We start from the raw sequence: 17,629 nt of genomic DNA on the forward strand, positions 1-17,629 counted from the left end.
CTAGATTGCTCAATGGGAAACCATCTCTATTGAACGTGTAACAGCAAACCCTCCTCTCAAAGGTGTCTGGAAGCTTAAAGCGGAGTCAGCAGTGCTAATGCTAGGTAGCGCTTTCACCTGCAACACTGCCAGCCAGAGAGAATCATAGAAACAGTCTCTAAATAACAGGCCTCCTCGGGCCTCCCGCTCAGAATTCCATCAACTGGTCGTTCTGCCATTGACAGGCTTTGTCCATTCTATTTTAAGGTATAGAATACCCCATTTTGAAAGGGTTCAGAAGGTGAAACGTGTGTGGGTGTGTGTTGGGGAGGGGGGGTGTTCAGGAGTAAAATGACCATTTAAGAACTTACAGACTCACTGTGTAAAATAATAGATATTCCCTATGAATGCAACAGCTGTAAGATCACATCAAAGAGACTTTTCGTGCCGTTTTTACAGAATTTAAATAACATTCATTTACACAGAGCCACACTTGCTATGTCTCCAATACACGCCGAGCGAGACAATGTCTTTACACGTCAGTAGCCCTAGGGAGTATATGTCAGGAGCGTCCCATGTGACCTCGGGAAGGCACGACTCCCTGTTTCCACCTGTTCACACAATAAAACAATCTCAAATGCAAATCTGGCCACAGACGCTGTTCACCTGGATAGAACGACTGCCGTCTAAATAGGCTCAACGCCGGAGTTGCTCAATCAAAGTTGCTCAACTGGTGTGAAAGGCTTTGAGATTTCCTTGGAAGTCCCCCTGACGAAAACCACTGCCAAAGGTGTTTTTACATCTGCTGACTCAGAGGGGTGAATATACATATCTAATTTTGAGTTTATATTTTACTTGACATTGGCAATTCAGCTCATGAATGTTGTTCAGGAGGCCACTCAGGGATAAATGAAGGTTTGATTGTCTGCCTTGAACTCATTTGTCAGAATTATCAACCGTAGACTGACGTCAGAGTCGCGACCTAAGATTTGGTCTCCCTATCAACTCAACAAATCACATAATTCCGTCCGTTGGAGAAGAAATTCCTCCATAACGACGGGTGAACCTGCTGCTGGAATGCCGCGTAGACGGTTGTGACTCTACAGGACGCTCGACCCCAGGGGGTCTCGGACATAAGATCTTTCAGCTCAGCGGTTGGTTCCGTGGGCTACCAAGCCAGTCCATTGGACAATAAGGCATAACGTTTGTATGGCTTTCCTCATGGGGACCAGAACATAGAAACTGCATGCTCCCTTGCCCTAATATTAACTCTAAACCTAACACTTACCCTAAACTTAACCTAACTCTAATCTAACACTAACCTCAATAAAATAACATTTATGCCTAAACTTTACCTAGATGTAATGCCTAACCCTAAACTTAACCAACACCTGGACCTCTAAAATGAAATGTAAGTTTGACCCTAAACCCTGAGCTGGAAATTGACTTTTGCCTCATGGGGACCGGCAAAAGGTCCCAATGAGTCCATTTATTTCTGGTTAAACCTAACACACACACACACACACAAGTTTATACAGCTACCCTCATGGGGACCAGAAAATATAAATTGCAAGCTCCCTTGCCCTAATCTTAACCCTAACCCTAGATGTAATGCCTAACCTTAACCAACAACACCTGGACCTTAAAGAAACCCCAATTCTAACTATAAAATAAATTCTAAGTTAAATCCTAAATCTAAACCCTGAGCCGGAAATTTACTTTTGCCTCACGGGGCCCGGCGAAAGGTCCCAATGACTCAAATTCTTTCTGGTTTTACTATACTCATGGGGACATTCGGTCTCCATGAGTTCAGTAGGACCTAACCCACACCCACACCATTGTTACTTCTGGCAATTCGTCTAGTCTCTTAGAATAACATGAATTCATATTTGCTATGATCCTTGCATTGCATTTACTACACGTGGGTAAAGCTAGATGTCAGGGACAGAACAAATTTCCACAGAAAACAAAACACACAGAACAACAGCTCAACAACTGTGTCAAACAGGTTTAATTTTCACAATGAGACATTGACAGGTACAGTATCAAAAACACATCAGAAGACATGTCATCTAAAATTCAAAAAAAACAACACGTACCTCAATTTGCACAGAGAGCTTGAGTCTAAAAAAGACAATAAAAGTAACCAGACATTTTCAAAACAAAGGTACGTGTTGAAATACATTTCCCAATATAATTGTTCTATGTTGCATACACATTTACTTTGAGTGGAAATCTGAAACGTATCCTTGAATCACCACATGGAAATGATATCTTTCTGATGTTGCTAACAATAATGAATGATGGAATGATCAGATTTCCTTTAGTTTCAAAGGCCACTAAGATTACTGAAATTCGGCACGGGAAGCCAAACAAATCCATTCACTACAAAGAAAGGAAAGGATTAAGTGAAATGTCCTTCTTTGATCTAAAACATCTTTGTTTTTGCTGTTTGAGAACACAAGTAGTCTATTGTTTTGCAGCACTATTACATGTGATTCAAATAACACACTTCAGTTTGGTCATGCAAAGTTGCAGCAGGACTCTGGAATTTGTGTAAAAAAGAAAAATAAAGTTCAGCATGGATTTCGGCTAGGTCCTTTCCCCAAAACATTGACGAGAAACACTTGTATGAATGTCAGCTCATCTGACTGCCTTCCATGCACTGCAAGGCATCCAATCCTACTGTTGAATTAACATGTTTGTCAAAGCTTTCCAAAATGAGTAATCCACAGTACTCAACTATACCTTACGTTGTTTATATAGCAGTTTTTAAGAAAGGCAGAGTGAGAGGGGTTTAAACCCACCTGCATTCAACTGACAACTGCAATTATAAATAAAGTCAAGGCCAGGAGAACAATAACAGAAAAATCATCACATTTTAAAAAGCATGGTCTGTCAAATTTTAAAGAGGCATAAAAACTCTTCTATCATCCAAACTAAATATTAGAAAAGCACCTACAAAAGAAAAAAAAATTATAATTACTAATAACTTAAATACATACATTATATTTTTAGCAATATAATATTTTTTTTCCATTGGGGGCTGACAAAAAATATATATAAAGATGTGGAAAGCCTATGCCCAAAACAACATAACCATAATGAATGACAGGTCCATGGATATTCTATGATACCTGTGGAGAAGACAGGTGTGCCCCGCCCCCACGTGGCGTGCTCTCCGTCCCCTCGGTCCTGCTTTGATTGGCTTTGGCACAGAGACACCGCAGAGGGAAGGGGCGGGACACGACACAACACCATGCGGCACAACAGACCAGGCCCCGCCCTCACCTGGGGCGAGAAGTGACAGTCAACTCCCAGAGTGTGAGGGATTGGTCAGGAGGTGGACGCGGTGAAGGATTGGTCGCTAGGGGCGTGGTCGGGGGGCTTGAAGTAGCACGGTGCCGGAACCTTTTTAGAACCGTTATCTTCAGAAATGCGGCACCCCGGACAAATTACAACACACCGTTGGTTCAGGCCCGCCTCTCTTCAAAACACCTGTCCACTTTAGCAGTGATTCTACCCCCTCGCCCGAACGTCTCCGCCCTCACAGAGAGGACTCCACCTCCCGGGCGACGGTGACCTCAGGCTCCAGCCGGGGGACCACCTGGATGACGTCAGCCACCGGCACCGAAAGACCCGCCTCGTCCTCCCGCTCGGCGGTCTCGCTGATCACCTCCATGGCCGAGGCCATCGGCGCCTTGTCGGCGCCATCCAGGCCGGCACCGCCCGCCTTGTCGGCGGCGCCGCAACACAGCTTGGGCGCACACTGCGTCCGGCAGGAGAGCTCGCAGAGGGAGGCGCTGGACTCGGAGTTGACAGTGACGAACTCCGGCTGGATGGTGGTGGCGTGGATGCCCTCGTTGTGGAACAGGTCCTTGATGCGCTTGGCCACGTCCATGTAGGACGTGGGGTCGTGGCACTTGATGTGCGCCGTGGCGATGATGCGCGAGCCGGCTAGCTGCCAGATGTGCAGCTCGTGGATGGCCAGCACGCCGTCCAGCTGCAGCAGGCGCTCGTTGAGGCGGTGCATGTCGATCTGCTTGGGCACCGTCTGCAGCAGGATGAGGGCGGACTCCTTCAGCAGCGGATAGGTGGTGTAGAGCAGGATGCCCACCATGATGACACACAGTGTGGGGTCCAGGTACAGCACCCAGCACGGCCCGAGCTCGGTGGACCTGTCGGCGCCCACCAGGGTGCGGTTGACGTGCTGGTGGTCGGTGGAGTGGCTGTCGACGCAGGGGTTGTAGCAGGTTTCGCCGGGAGGGCACGGCCGCCACACGAACGTGAAGATGAGCGCGTTCACCACCACGATCACGGAGCCGAGGGCGTCGCCCAGCACGTGCAGGAAGACGCCGCGCATGTTGAGCGAGGCGCCGTCCTGCTCCAGCTCGTCGTAGGCGGTTGTGCCGTTCATGTGCATCTCGCTGTCGTTGCCGACGATCTCTGAGGAGAGGAGACAGGAGACGAGGGGTTAACGAGGTGGGTCTTACGCTCTCTCTGCTTGTGCCAGACGTTGCCCAGCTCTCTGGATCGGGAGCCGGCCGATGGCCCCAAAGCATTTTATAAAACATCCCACTATACAACCACACTGACCTTTCATTCAATCTTGAGTTTGTACCCCCTTCCGTTTTACCATAAAGCCACGTTCGAACCCTTTTGTTAGCCACTTACTTCCCACTGGGAGCCACGTCACAGTGGAAACATTCTATTGAGTGCAGACATGTAAAATCAGTTGGTTTGGAGTGCGTTGTGGGGAAGGATGCAATATTGAACGCAATATCAATTTTCAAGTTCCAAATGTTTATGAACCTACAGGTCTTTTCTGTCCTCCAAACCCCCAGTGAGCAAAGCACCAGCTGACAGGTCTTCAGTTACAGTTACTAGACATGAACTACAGCCAGAGTAGGTTTGGATGCCAGAACCTCCAGGAGGGTAAACTAGCGTCTGCAGACATGGATGTCTCATGAAGCTAATTAAAGGTCCAAAGACCGCAGGACAGCCACGTCCAACACAGTGATGAGGGGTCCATCCCTGCCCCTCCCATTATGTACAGAGGAGTGGCAGTCAATCAAACGTTATTTATATAGCACTTTTCTTACAAAACGGGAGAGTCTGAATACATTTTAAAAGTCAGAATAAAAACAGTTAAAAAAACAAAACAAATAATGCTTTGATTAAATGTAAAAACAGTAAAGATAACAATTAAATGAAATGGAAAAAAGGATGGATAAATGACCACATAAACTATCAATTAAGAAAAGTAAAAGAAAATCTCTCAGAAAGCCAGGCTGAAGTTATGTCTTAAGACCTTTCATTTATTTATTGTAAAGAGTGACCAACCAATGAAAGGAGAAACAGGGTTCACTTATCAAAACTACCCAGGCTCCGGTTGACCCCTGGGTCAAGGGAAAACATGCAGGGTTGAACCTTTTTTGGTCCTAATGGGAAGTGAGGCAAAGAGGAGTCCTCAGTTTCAGTGGTATCCTGTTTATGTGATAAAACAAAAGAGGACAAATATCTGACCCAGACCCTCAGTGATCCATCACAATTATAAACAGAACAAAATGGCCTATGAACACATGGGTTTCATTAGAAAAGACGATTTCCTGTTTTTGGGTTTAGTCACACCAGTAATGACATTACAGCTCAAGGGGTCTCCATAAGGTAATGGTTTAAATGCATAGCAAATTAAATAACCACTGGACTGCCTGAGCCTTCATTTATTTTGCGTAGCTTAGCTAATCATCATGACTTTTCCCAACACGATGTAAGGAATAACAGACTGATCAGGGGCCAGAGTCCACAAATAATGGTGTTTTAAATGTTTCATATGTTAAAGTGACAGTCGATAGGGCATAGATTTAGAAAGAATGAAGGTTGGTCTATTACAGTTTAGCTTAAAAGGCAGGCCCTGGTCCTTTTCATCTAGAAAATAGCATTTTTTTATGAGAAGACCAACTTAAGTATCTCCTCAAGTGTTAAGAGGAATGAGTTACATGAATTACACAGCATCTGTGGTGTCTGCTCAAAGCCTCTGCTAAGGGCACTTGACAATGATGGACAGTCATTGGCCACAACGTTCTGTACCAAGTCACTGCTGATACAGAATGCTAACAACTGAATGGCAGAATGAATACAATGACCCTTCTCCTTCTGTCCAAAACAGAATTTGTCCCATCTACAATACAGACGACACAAAGCCAAGAACTAGGATTTTGATCAAAAGAGCAGCAATGTTGAAAGGTCTCTCCTTAAAGACCCCAGAATTGCTGGAATAACAAGAAAACCACAGAGACATAAGTAGTGGATCACTTCTGCCTCTGTGGTGGGGGGGGGGGGGGGGGGGGGGCTCAAAAGCCTAAGGCCGGCCCTGGGGTTGATGTTAAACATCGGATACAAAAACTGAGCGGTCTTGATATTCTTCATACTTACGCAATTAAACACGACGTGAAACAGAAGTATTCTGGAATGTCGGTGGGTCATATTCTAACCGACGGTGTAAAAACTACATTACGTTGACAGTACGTCTAACGTTGCGGTGATAGACCAATGCATCACATAATTAAGATAGCTTACCGTGTCCACATCTTTCGGTGTTCACGCCATTAGGGGGGCTGTTGTGGCTTCCTACCAGATTGTTGGTCTCCTCTCCTGACGATCCATCGGGTCTTTCTGACTTGCACAGTTTACCGCGCTTGTTTTTCTTATTTCCATGAGATTGCCCCCCTCCTCCGTGAGAGTGCCCGTGACCACCACCGGAGTGTCCATGAAACAAGCACAGCCCGAGGAGGTTGACCAGGAGACCGGCTGCCCCCACACCGATGACTACATGAGGTTTCTCGATTTCATGCGGATTGGTGAATCGCTCGACGGCCTCCAAGATGATAGTAAAACACAAGGCTGTGAGGAACACTGCGTTGACCAAAGCCCCCATCACCTCAGCACGGATCCACCCAAAGGTGTTTTTATTTGTCGCCTGTGTTTTCTCAGCGAAGCGCACCGCTACTAAAGCCACAAGCAGTGCTATGACATCCGATAGCATATGAAAAGAGTCCGAAAGCATAGCTAACGATGCCGTGATGCGACTTACGACTACTTCCACAATAAAAAAGCCAAAAGTCAATGAAAGCATACATAATAACCGCACACGATTAGGCTCACAGGCCATTTTCTCTGCTGCTCACTTGTCTAGCTATATAACTGAATTAGCGAACGTTAGCGTAGGTGGCTAGTACTATTTGCTATAGTGGTAGCTAGTAGAACTGTAGCTACAACACAATGCGAGCCAATCGACAGTCGGATGATGGGATTCCTCCCGTCTTGTGAATATTTATATACTGCCTAACAATTCGTCATTTCAATTACAATTTCACCCGACTCCAAATTCAGAGACAGTGAAACAGGTGTTGGTTCCTCAAAAGCAGTCAACCGGGAAAACTAAGAAGACCAGAGCATATTCCAGAAACATTAACCGTGGACTTCGGTTTGCAGACGGCTGAAACTTTGCACCCGAGCCGGTAAAGTTTTCACACGAAACGATCCGAATGAGACACGCCCTAGTCTTTCCCCATTGGTTGTTTGGTATATGCTATATTTTGGTTGGTCATTTTTACAGCATTTCACACGGCGGCAGTGACATTTCGACGTCGTTGTTTGGAATTAACTCATCCAAAATTCTGACTCACTTTTTAGGATGGTGTGCCCATCTCATTCTCCACACGGCTTCTTGTGTTATTTCTGTGCGGTAACAAAAACCTATGTTGATCTAAAATAGATGAGCGTAGACTACTGCTATTACATATTAGAAACCTAGGTCTTAAACGAAAATCTACTAGTTAAACATGTTGAAAATCCCAGACACACATCTGTAGAACAACTTTAAAATAGGGCAAGCTCTTCTGGGAAGTTCACTTCAAGATTTATCCAAAGTTGCTTTCCATTTATCTTCCAATCTTTCCAACATGTAGAGAAAAGATAAAAAATGAGGACATCTTGTGGGAGATACTGATAACTACGACCTTTTACATACAAAAGGACTAAATGCTCTCTAATTCCATTGTTATAAATGAAACAAGTCAATCACCAAAACAGACTAGATGCATATATCAATTAATAACAGAAACCTTGCATTTATAACAAGAGATTACACTTAGTTGTCATTCTGCAACAGTAACCAGTCGTTGATATGACACAATCAAGAGGTGATTGTGTCACCATTTAATTAAGGTAAGAAATTATTTTTCAAATACAATATACTTTTAGACTTAATTGTGGTCAAGATGCACAGTACACCATTTTAATAATTATGTTTTGGGCCTGGACAATTGGTGGCTTAAAGCTTAATGTAGTTGCCAACCCCTGCATTAATGTTTGTTAACACAATTTACATTGTGAACACAATTCTCAATGGGAATTTTGGATGCTTTACATGTAAAATTTTTTTTATATTTAATCAACTTCATCATGGAACCAAAGTAATGTAGATTACACACATTTGAGAAAATTCTAGTGTAAAGGACAATGGTCAATCCGAGCATTGTTTAAAAGAAAGTGGTCCAACTCCCCAAAACATACATTTGAACATTCCCTGGCTCAATGGCCTAAAAGTCGGCCAAATCACCACATATTTGAAAAAAGATGTTCTAAATTCTTTAAACATCTTTAATACACAGTGGTTAGAAACAACAATCATAACATCTTTGCAGTTCTGCCAAGAACAGAGGATGCATTTGAAATGCTGAGATACACAATAAAAACACCACTAAAAACAAAGCCATTTTTTCACCACAGCACAAGTCTATGATACAAATAAATTAAAGCCACTTATTTTCCCCTAAAGCGTGGGACTGCTAGCTTTCAGCAGTTCTGGAACTCTCTGATGTCAACCCAGGGGTTTTAAACTGAGGATCCGGAACGTCTGGGACATTCCTCACATAACCATCCATCCGAGGCACTGGCAGCAAGGCTCCAGTTTGCTTTCCAGGGGCTAGCGGATGCCCAGGATCTGCCTGCTCTTGACCTGATAGTTTCTCTCCACCTCGCCCAGGGCCAGGGCCAATTGACTGGCTGCCTGCAGCCTCTGCTTCAGCCTCAGCTCCTGGCCCTTCACACACTGCATCTGCCTCTGATTAGGCCTCACGTTCTCTTTGCTTTCTCCGGCAAAATGGACCTTCTTCTTCCCAGGGGAGTCATTCTCCTTTCCCTCATCTATTGGGGGCCAAGACAACAAAGAGTTAAAAATGTGTAAAATGGTTTTATTGATGGATTTCCAGTTAAAAAACACATAACTAAGATGTCGTTGTGATGTCTGGCTGTCCAAACATTTTCAAGTTTGCAATTTACCAAGAAAACATTTATAGGGGAGTCTTTCAACATCACCTACATCAAAAGTTTCCTTTTTTCATCTAAAGATATGGTCTCCACAACAATACAAGACATTTTGTTAAACTTCTATTAAAAAGAAAAGTATCCATCATTTACATCCTGATTCCCATCCGTGTGGGAGGTTTCCTATTCTCATATTTGTTTTTATTTAAAAAAAAAAAAGACATAAACATGGTTAAAATGTATAAATACATTAAAACACTAAAACAAAAATCTATTACGAAAGTAAATACTATGCAATGTTCAGTTCTTCTCTATGTTTAGAGCATCCAGAGGCCTTCGCTTAACTCCAGTACCTAGGTCATTGGAATATAACGATGGCTCGGCCTTCTGCTGTTTCAGGAGGTTGTAGCTCTTCAACAAACTTTCCGCTCTGAAAAACAAAAGAAAACATTGTTTAGAGTCTAAATGAATTACAGCCAACAATTCTGCGGTTTTAGAGCAAACAATGAGATTTTAACACCAAAGTGGGAAGCCAAAGTAGCATAAGTGTAGCTTTGAGAGGGATTACAGCCTTAGCGCTTAGTATAATGTGACATTAAACAGCAGTGTGCATGATTTCAAGGAAGTCAAGTGATCCAAGCAAGCTCTTTCCTACCTGGCCAGTTTCTCGTTTGATAGTCTCTCGCGAACACAAATCTCCTGCTCCCGTTCTGCAGCAGAAATTCAAAGACATTATCCTGAGGTAAAAATCACAAACATCCCCCAAAGAAAAGAAACAATCCACTGTGTTTATAGGCACTCTGTGTGTCTGCAGATAGTACTGCGCGGGTACCAGCAAAAAAACTAAAACATCCATTTACAGGTTCCTTATGAATGCACTGAACACTACTTTTGGATCACAATTAGAGTTTAAGCTTTTGTGAAAGTCCTGCTTAACATAAGGGTTGTATCATCAAATGAACTGCAAAAAACTTCAGCCAGCAGCATGTATCTTTGGCCAATATGTACTTTAACCCATGGCAACAACATTCTAGCCAACAACTGCGACATCCAAAAAAAGTGCTTTTTAAAGATATAATCTCAAAAGAGTTCAAACAATAAGAATTAAAACTTTGGTGGTGTAATCACAAAGATAAAATCTAAACAAAGATTGTTTCTATTCTTGAATTTCAATCTGCTTCCAGAAGTGGCAGTTAAAACAGAAACCATTTGGACACCGACTAGGGCCAAACGGGACTCACGCTCCAGCCTCTCCTCGCGCTCCTGCAGGGCCTTCTCCCTGTCATGGAGCACCTGCTCCTTCAGCCTCAGCTCTGCTGCGGTGTGGGTGCTCGAGGAGTCGGCGGGTTTGGCTTTTTCAGGATCTGCCGACCTCCTCCTGTTCCTCGCCTGTGCCCTCCTCTGCTCGTCGGCGACCACGTCCGCCAACAGGCTGCTCTGGAGAATTGACTCAACGGAGGGCCTCAGGTAGTCCTGGCAACAAGGCATGACAATAATGAAGTCAACCAAACCGACAGGTCCAGTGGAAAAAAGGGAGAGGGATTCAAAATCGCTTCCATCTGAAATCTTGCGTAATTACTGCACCGGCAGCAGTATACCATAAGCTCCTGTGACGCCTTGAACTGGGTGGGGATAAAAACATTACAAACCTTTAAATGAAGCATTCTGGACAGAAGGGAGTTAAGCTCTTCTGAATACCGGTAGGGGATCCTCCGAAACCTTCCCTCACGGATCTTTTCTGCCAGCTCTTTTTGGTTGTAAGCCATGAAGGGAGGCCTGCATGGAGAAACACCTGTGTCAGAGGCTGATCGGGTCTAATGAAGGGCCGAGGGGAAATTTTGAACCAATACAGATGACCGGTAAAGTAACTCACGATAAGGCACAGAGTTCGTACAACAAGCACCCGAGAGACCAAATATCGGATTTCTCATTGTATGACATGCGATTCATTTGTTCCTGTAAAATGGACAGATTTGATTAAACAACCGGAGTATTTCACTCAAACAACAAAAAAGACATCAATCATCATAAAACAACATCAGTAAAACCACAACCCATAGTAGGAAAATACAGTACCTACACTCCCTACTGTAAGATAAGAGTCTGCTAAATTGTATAAAGATATTGGCTCCAACACTGGACTCACCGGGGACATGTAATAAGGGGTGCCGACAAATGTTTTTGCAAAACTGGTGTCGTGGTTGAGGATCCGCGCCAGGCCAAAGTCGCCGAGCTTGACGTTCTGCTTGACGTCCAGGAAGATGTTGGCAGGCTTGAGGTCTCGGTGCAGCACCGTGGCCCCACCGTCGCTACGGCGATGGCACTCCTTCAGGGCCAGGGTGAGCTGTGCCATGACACGCATGATAAACTCCTCCTCCAGGTAACGCCTGAACATCAGGAACACAGCACAGTCCCTTTGAAAATGCCAAATGCGCACAAAACATTGCTAGATAATTCGTGTATTTTATTTTCCGTCGTGCCGTCCCTCAGTTCTCCTAAAGGCCGACAGAGACTAGTTTAAAAATCATAGGGTGTTGCACTGTTTTTGTTTGCCACCTGGCTTTCAGAACCAAACACACACCTTTCTTTGATGCATCTGGTGATTAGGCTGGATAGGTCCCCGCCTTCACAGTGCTCCATGACGATGTACAATGTGGTGTTGGTCCGGTCAATGATGCGGTCATAATATCGGACAATATTGGGATGCTTCAGTTCACGCAAAAGGTTGACCTCAGACACCAGCATCTGCTTCTCGCTCTCCGCCATGGTCCCATAGTCCAGCTCCTTCCAAACTAGAATCTATGACAAAACCCAGATGTCAACATGTGTTTACAACAGTGGTCAGGGAACTGGGGTGGCAAAAGCTTGATTTGTGACCAGTGAGCTATTTTTGTGTGGATCTGGAAGAATACTTTGGATAACTGTCCTGATGAAAGATCCAGCAATGACATTTCTAGCCCCCTGTATTATTATTATTATTTTCTTTTTACAACCTTTGCCTACCTTGACCTCCCCCATTGATAGATGACTAATGGAGTTTGGCATGCGTGTAATCTCATATTTATACCCCACTTAAACATGAGGTCAGAGTTTGAAATTAATTAGATGGAACCTTATAAATGTCAGATGGTTAGAAGTTCTAGGGGTGCCTGAAATCCAGAAGGATGTTTTTGAAGAAAATATGCAGGTATTTTATTTATTTCCGATTTTACCTTATTTTAATCATATTTTGATTGTAAGACCAAGCAGACGAAAGACAATAATAGTTGACTGCACCGTTCATACAGTAAATATAGAAGTTGTGTTTCTAGGTCTCGCAAACAAGAACAAGTTGATTATGGTCAGGCAGCTAACGATGTGAAGGCTAGGTACCCCCCCCCCGCCCCCCCAACAACCTAACAACAAACAGCAAAACACTTACCTTCCCATCAGATTTCCTCCTTATTTTTTGACATTTCCCGTAAGACCCTGACCCTATTGTATACAAAACCTCATAATCCTCAACACGAGATGGCATTTTACCGTAGCTAGCTACAGTAGTAGCTAACAAATTCTAGTCAGCGTTAACTGCAAGTCATGGGTTGCTATGCGAGGCAGCGGTTACCTTCTATAAGCTATCAATCGAAGATATTTTTAAAACAACGCGCGTTGAGTTAATACCACAAATGAGGAAACAAACAGTAATAGCAAGGACCGCCGTGTTGCAGGTTTCAAATTGGTGCGTGAATTCTTTGATGTGATTGGTCCGCCTACCAGACATGGATTATATTCTGATTGGCTGTCATGAAGATACAAGCTGTCGGTTACTAAGCAACTGAAACCCGCGAGAATTGGCGCGAGTGTTCGTGCTTGATTCTATTGTATTTATTTTTTATTATTTTTTACATTCAGTAAAATCATGGGGTGTGATCCGGTGTGCCGCAATGCCACTTTCACCCAAAACGGGTCCTCGAAAATTTGGTTTGAATGTTAGTGATAGTGATAGTGATTTTACGTGTAGATTCTGATCAATATAATCAACATATTAAGCATCCAACCCAAAATGAGAGGTTTAAAAAATAGTTTTTGCAGACAGAAATGATCTGTTATGGTCGCAAGGGAAATACATTGATACTTATTTGATAAATACATGTCATATTTACAATTTACTATCTAATGAAAAAACATAACCCATCCAAAACAAATTACAGTTCTTCATCCAAACCATGGAATCCTGACATGATCTTACCACAAGGTGGCAGTAACAACAAACACACTTTTTGTCTCCCACAAGGAACTGAAGGTGACCACTTTCTCCTTGCAAGTAATACACCACCGCTTCCAGTATTAAAGCATACAATGTCAATCTATGCCAATTATTATAGAACACAATGTAGAACTGATTAATACAAAACACAAGGGTATATTCAATCTTAATAAAAATATTTTATTGTGAACTTCATAATTCCTCCCAGCCTCGTGTACTAAATATACAGATAGCCCTAGATCTCCTTGGGTGTTATTACATATGATTCAATGGCTTGAAACATTATTTGCTGCTTGCCAAAAGAGCACTGTGCAAGCCAGGTTCAGTTCTCTTCCCGACCCCACAGTCATGAATATGACAATAACCCTGCAACCAATGCCAGAGAAGTGAACGGTGTTAGACAATGTTAGCATTTGAGCTCATTGACCAAGGACCACGTTCTGGAACAAAATGTTATAATCTGGCCACAGAAAAAGAGATACCCCACAACGAGAGACGGCTCATTGTTTTTCTGTCTGTATTGTCACGGAGGTTGTCTGCTGACTACCATGACATTGTCCTTCCCCATCAATTGACTGGGTGTAAGGTAGAGTGGGCCAGCAAGGCTAGATGGAAGGAAGATATGATATTTGATTGGAAATCTGCACAGCTTGTTACATCCGTTGAGGTTGGACACCAGATACAGAAACATCTCACTCCTTCTGGATATCGCCTCACAGTGCACACGCGGTAGCAACACATTTTGCAACATACAACCGAATGAGTGTTTCTCAATCCTGCCTGCTTCAGTTTGTTTTCCTCTGTATGATGCCAGATGAACACCACAATAGCACAACTGTGAATGTGAAATCTCCTTGTCATTACATCTCCAACCATTCGCTCAGTTGAGACTCTCTGACAGGCTACGTACAAAAGCCTAATGTGCTGCAATAATATCTAACTCCAAGTATGCCTGTGCACGTTCCAGTCCTCAAAAAGGTAATTGCCATTAGAGTTGTTTCCATGGTGCGCTGTTATCCATGCAGGCTAGCCTATCAGGATTCCAGATCCAACCGACACGTCGTTAGCCATCCGTGGTGAGGTGACGTAGCCGCTTGTGATGTCCCACTATCAATGAAGTCACGTTATTCATCAGTTAAGTCACATTATTAATTTCCTGTAAAGCAGAGGTCTCAAACCGGTTCCACGGAGGGCCGAGTGTCTGCAGGTTCTCTCTCTCACCTTGTACTTAATTGACTAATTAGGTCACTAATTGGTTCGTTTCTACCCCCACCTGGTTGTTTAGGTCTGAACTTGGAACCAACTTAAAGGAAAACCCAAAAACCTGCAGACACATGGACCTCCGTGGAACCAGTTTGAGACCCCTGCTGTAAAGTTACATTATCCATCAGTGAGGTTGCCGCTATCCATTCTCACCCACCGTCATTTAATATCCTCAACAGGGCCCTAGTCTTGTCAGCTAATCATCAAGCCCTTGATTAGTGAATCTGGTGTCACAACAGCATTGTGAAACATTCCGCGTTAACGCAGGTTTGTGTTTCACTTGCTTACGTCACTATCTGAAGGAGTCCTTGGTCTCAGAGGTCACCTGTCGACCCGAGACCTACGTGGGGGGGGGCAGACGAACGGCATTCGGCTGAAGCCAGTTGCTGAAACGTTACTACTCGGCTGTGACATTCATCTGACCGCTTCTCCTCGGGCACTTCGGGGCTATTTCTGTTCTACGCGCCGACCACCCTGGCCTTGCCGCGCCACAGCGACAAGTTTTAGTGTTTGCTGACTCGAGCGGAGCAGCCACGGAGCACACCGTTCATCAGCCGGACCAGGGTTGCCGTGCGGGGAAAGACGGTGCCAGGTGGGGCCATGCTTGTGATATAGTGTATCTGAAACTGCAGACATTCTCTGAGCAAAACTATGGAGTAGTTTACCTGCACGGGTCATGGTGCTGTCATTGCTCGGTACAGCTTTAAGGCATGAGGTGGCCCTTAGAACATGCAAATACTACAGGGGAAAGGGCTGATAATAGGCACAGCCTTACGATAATACAATATAGTTTGAGGGGGTGTGGCATATTGCCAATAAACCGAGGATAAAAGCAGTTCATATGCATGACACTGCGATTAGCCTTGGTGTATCGGCAATACAATACACCACAACCCACCAAAGTGCCTTATTACTTTCATAAACCTGTTGGGATGATGTGAAAAAAGTAATATGATGTCACATCCGTGGTTTACTGTGTCGTTTGTCAGCTGTCAGCCAATCAGCATTCTGGATTTAAAGCACCCGGTTTATTACACACAACATACATGTTTCAACCATAGATATTAAACTGTTCAATTATCTGTGGTTTCAACAAATGTTTGTTCATACCACATCCAAGATGAGAAGTCCTCTATAGGTACACATACAGAAAATAACCCTGTTTTCAGAGAATACTGTTTGGAGTTGTTAATGTTGACTATTATGATTCATTCAGCACAGCCTCTTTCCTTTCAAGGCCCTGAGAATGGATTTGTGTGTACATAAGTGTAACATTTTATTCAGAGCACAGTGGTGGAGCGCTCATTGGAATCAAACCCAAAAACCTGGTATTGCAATCGCCATGCTCTAATCAAGTGAGTTACCCAGGACCACACAGCTGACTTGTCGTGAAGGAACCAGACCCCGGGTCAGAGCCATCCTCTCATCTGGTTGGTGAGGACATAAAGCTCTGGTGTGCACATTTAATCCCATTTTCCAGCCCACTTCCCGGTGCCTCAGCTCAGATTCCTCATTGGCTGCCTGAAGCCATGGGGCTCACGCCTTGACCCCGCCCCCTAACTCCCCCTCCCCCATCACTCCAGCTGCCATGGCGATGACACGACAGGCTGCCCTCTCTCTCGTTCTTCGCTCATTATCATACATGATGTAACATTTTATTACATCTCAGCTTAACAAGTGGCCACCAGGCTTCTGAGCTGTGATCTAATCCCGACGTGGTTTAGGCGCATGAATGCCACCATCTTAGTAATTCCTTGGAAAAATGGTAAACCTGTAGTAAGGATGAAAAATAATCCTGTAGTGCAGTGTTTCTCAACCCTGCTCCTGGACGCCCCCCTGCCCCTGCATGTTTTAGATCTCTCCCTGCCCTCACATACCTGTTGTAGCTCATGAAGGAGTTGATAATGAGCTCATCATTTGAATCAGGTGTGACAGAGCAGGGAGAGATCTAAAACATGCAGGGCAGGGGCCCAGGAGCAGGTTGAGAAACACTGCTGTAGTGAGAGCAGATCTTGGAATGGTGAAAATGTTCTTCTCCTCAAATAATAATGCATTTAGTAGAAGTAGCGCCTCCTCCCCCCCTCACAGACTGATGCGCAATAGGTTGGTTTTTATTGTTATGAATGCCATTTGGTTCCTCATGTACTGCTGAGGTAAAGGCAGAATGCACAAAGGGCAATTTCTTAAATTTGGCAACGCATCAGCAGTGTAACACTTACTGTGTCCCCGTCGCTTAAAAAGGCCATGTCAGCTTAATGTTTTTATACTGCTGGGTAAGGCCGTCTGGCCAACTACGGAAACCCTGTGCAGGACCAAGTCATCACAATCAAATCACAGACGGGGAACTCAGAACACGTGTCTAGGACCCGTGAACTCCATTGGACCCCGCTACTGAAGTATTCAGAGAGACATGGATCACTTTTTAGTGAAATGACAATGAGATGGCAATCTATTTCCAACACTTTGTAAATTAAGTTGTAGTATAATTTCAAATTATAATACCATGACCGCCTCCTGGAATCTTCCTGATGTATCAGTTAAAAAAGCAAAAAAAACATGGCGGGTTGTCTTTGATCAGCCCCTGTAGAGGTCTGGATCAACCAGAGTGTTAGTCCTTTCTGAACTCACCTATAATGTAATGTACCAACAGTTTATTATGTCTTGGATTTCTTTCCATTTGTCTGCCTCATAATGGTCAGCTTGACTTGACAATTCTTTGGATTTCATGTAATCAGACATCAGCAGCAGAGACCAAATGCCAGACCTAGAATCAAGACTAGACACTGACTTCAATGCACCAGTGCCAAACAA

The 17,629-nt window shown here is 44.0% G+C and overlaps 2 protein-coding genes across 2 annotated transcripts; both read right to left on the bottom strand.

The window, feature by feature from the left end:
• Positions 1–1,969: 1,969 nt before the first annotated feature.
• Positions 1,970–7,489, bottom strand: slc30a1a (solute carrier family 30 member 1a). The gene is made up of 2 exons (XM_010878427.5): positions 6,559–7,489; positions 1,970–4,425 (listed from the first exon to the last, which is right to left on the bottom strand). Exons 1-2 carry the CDS (start codon positions 7,148–7,150, stop codon positions 3,527–3,529), a joined length of 1,491 nt encoding a protein of 496 aa, XP_010876729.1. The 5' UTR covers positions 7,151–7,489; the 3' UTR covers positions 1,970–3,526.
• Positions 7,490–8,264: 775 nt separating this feature from the next.
• Positions 8,265–13,029, bottom strand: nek2 (NIMA-related kinase 2). Its single transcript, XM_010878426.5, has 9 exons — positions 12,731–13,029; positions 11,891–12,108; positions 11,456–11,696; positions 11,183–11,265; positions 10,959–11,085; positions 10,551–10,782; positions 9,965–10,019; positions 9,663–9,739; positions 8,265–9,189 (listed from the first exon to the last, which is right to left on the bottom strand). Exons 1-9 carry the CDS (start codon positions 12,824–12,826, stop codon positions 8,969–8,971), a joined length of 1,350 nt encoding a protein of 449 aa, XP_010876728.1. The 5' UTR covers positions 12,827–13,029; the 3' UTR covers positions 8,265–8,968.
• Between the last annotated feature and the right edge of the window lie 4,600 nt (positions 13,030–17,629).

Source organism: Esox lucius, chromosome 14 (assembly GCF_011004845.1).
Source record: "Esox lucius isolate fEsoLuc1 chromosome 14, fEsoLuc1.pri, whole genome shotgun sequence".
Taxonomy (NCBI): domain Eukaryota; kingdom Metazoa; phylum Chordata; class Actinopteri; order Esociformes; family Esocidae; genus Esox; species Esox lucius.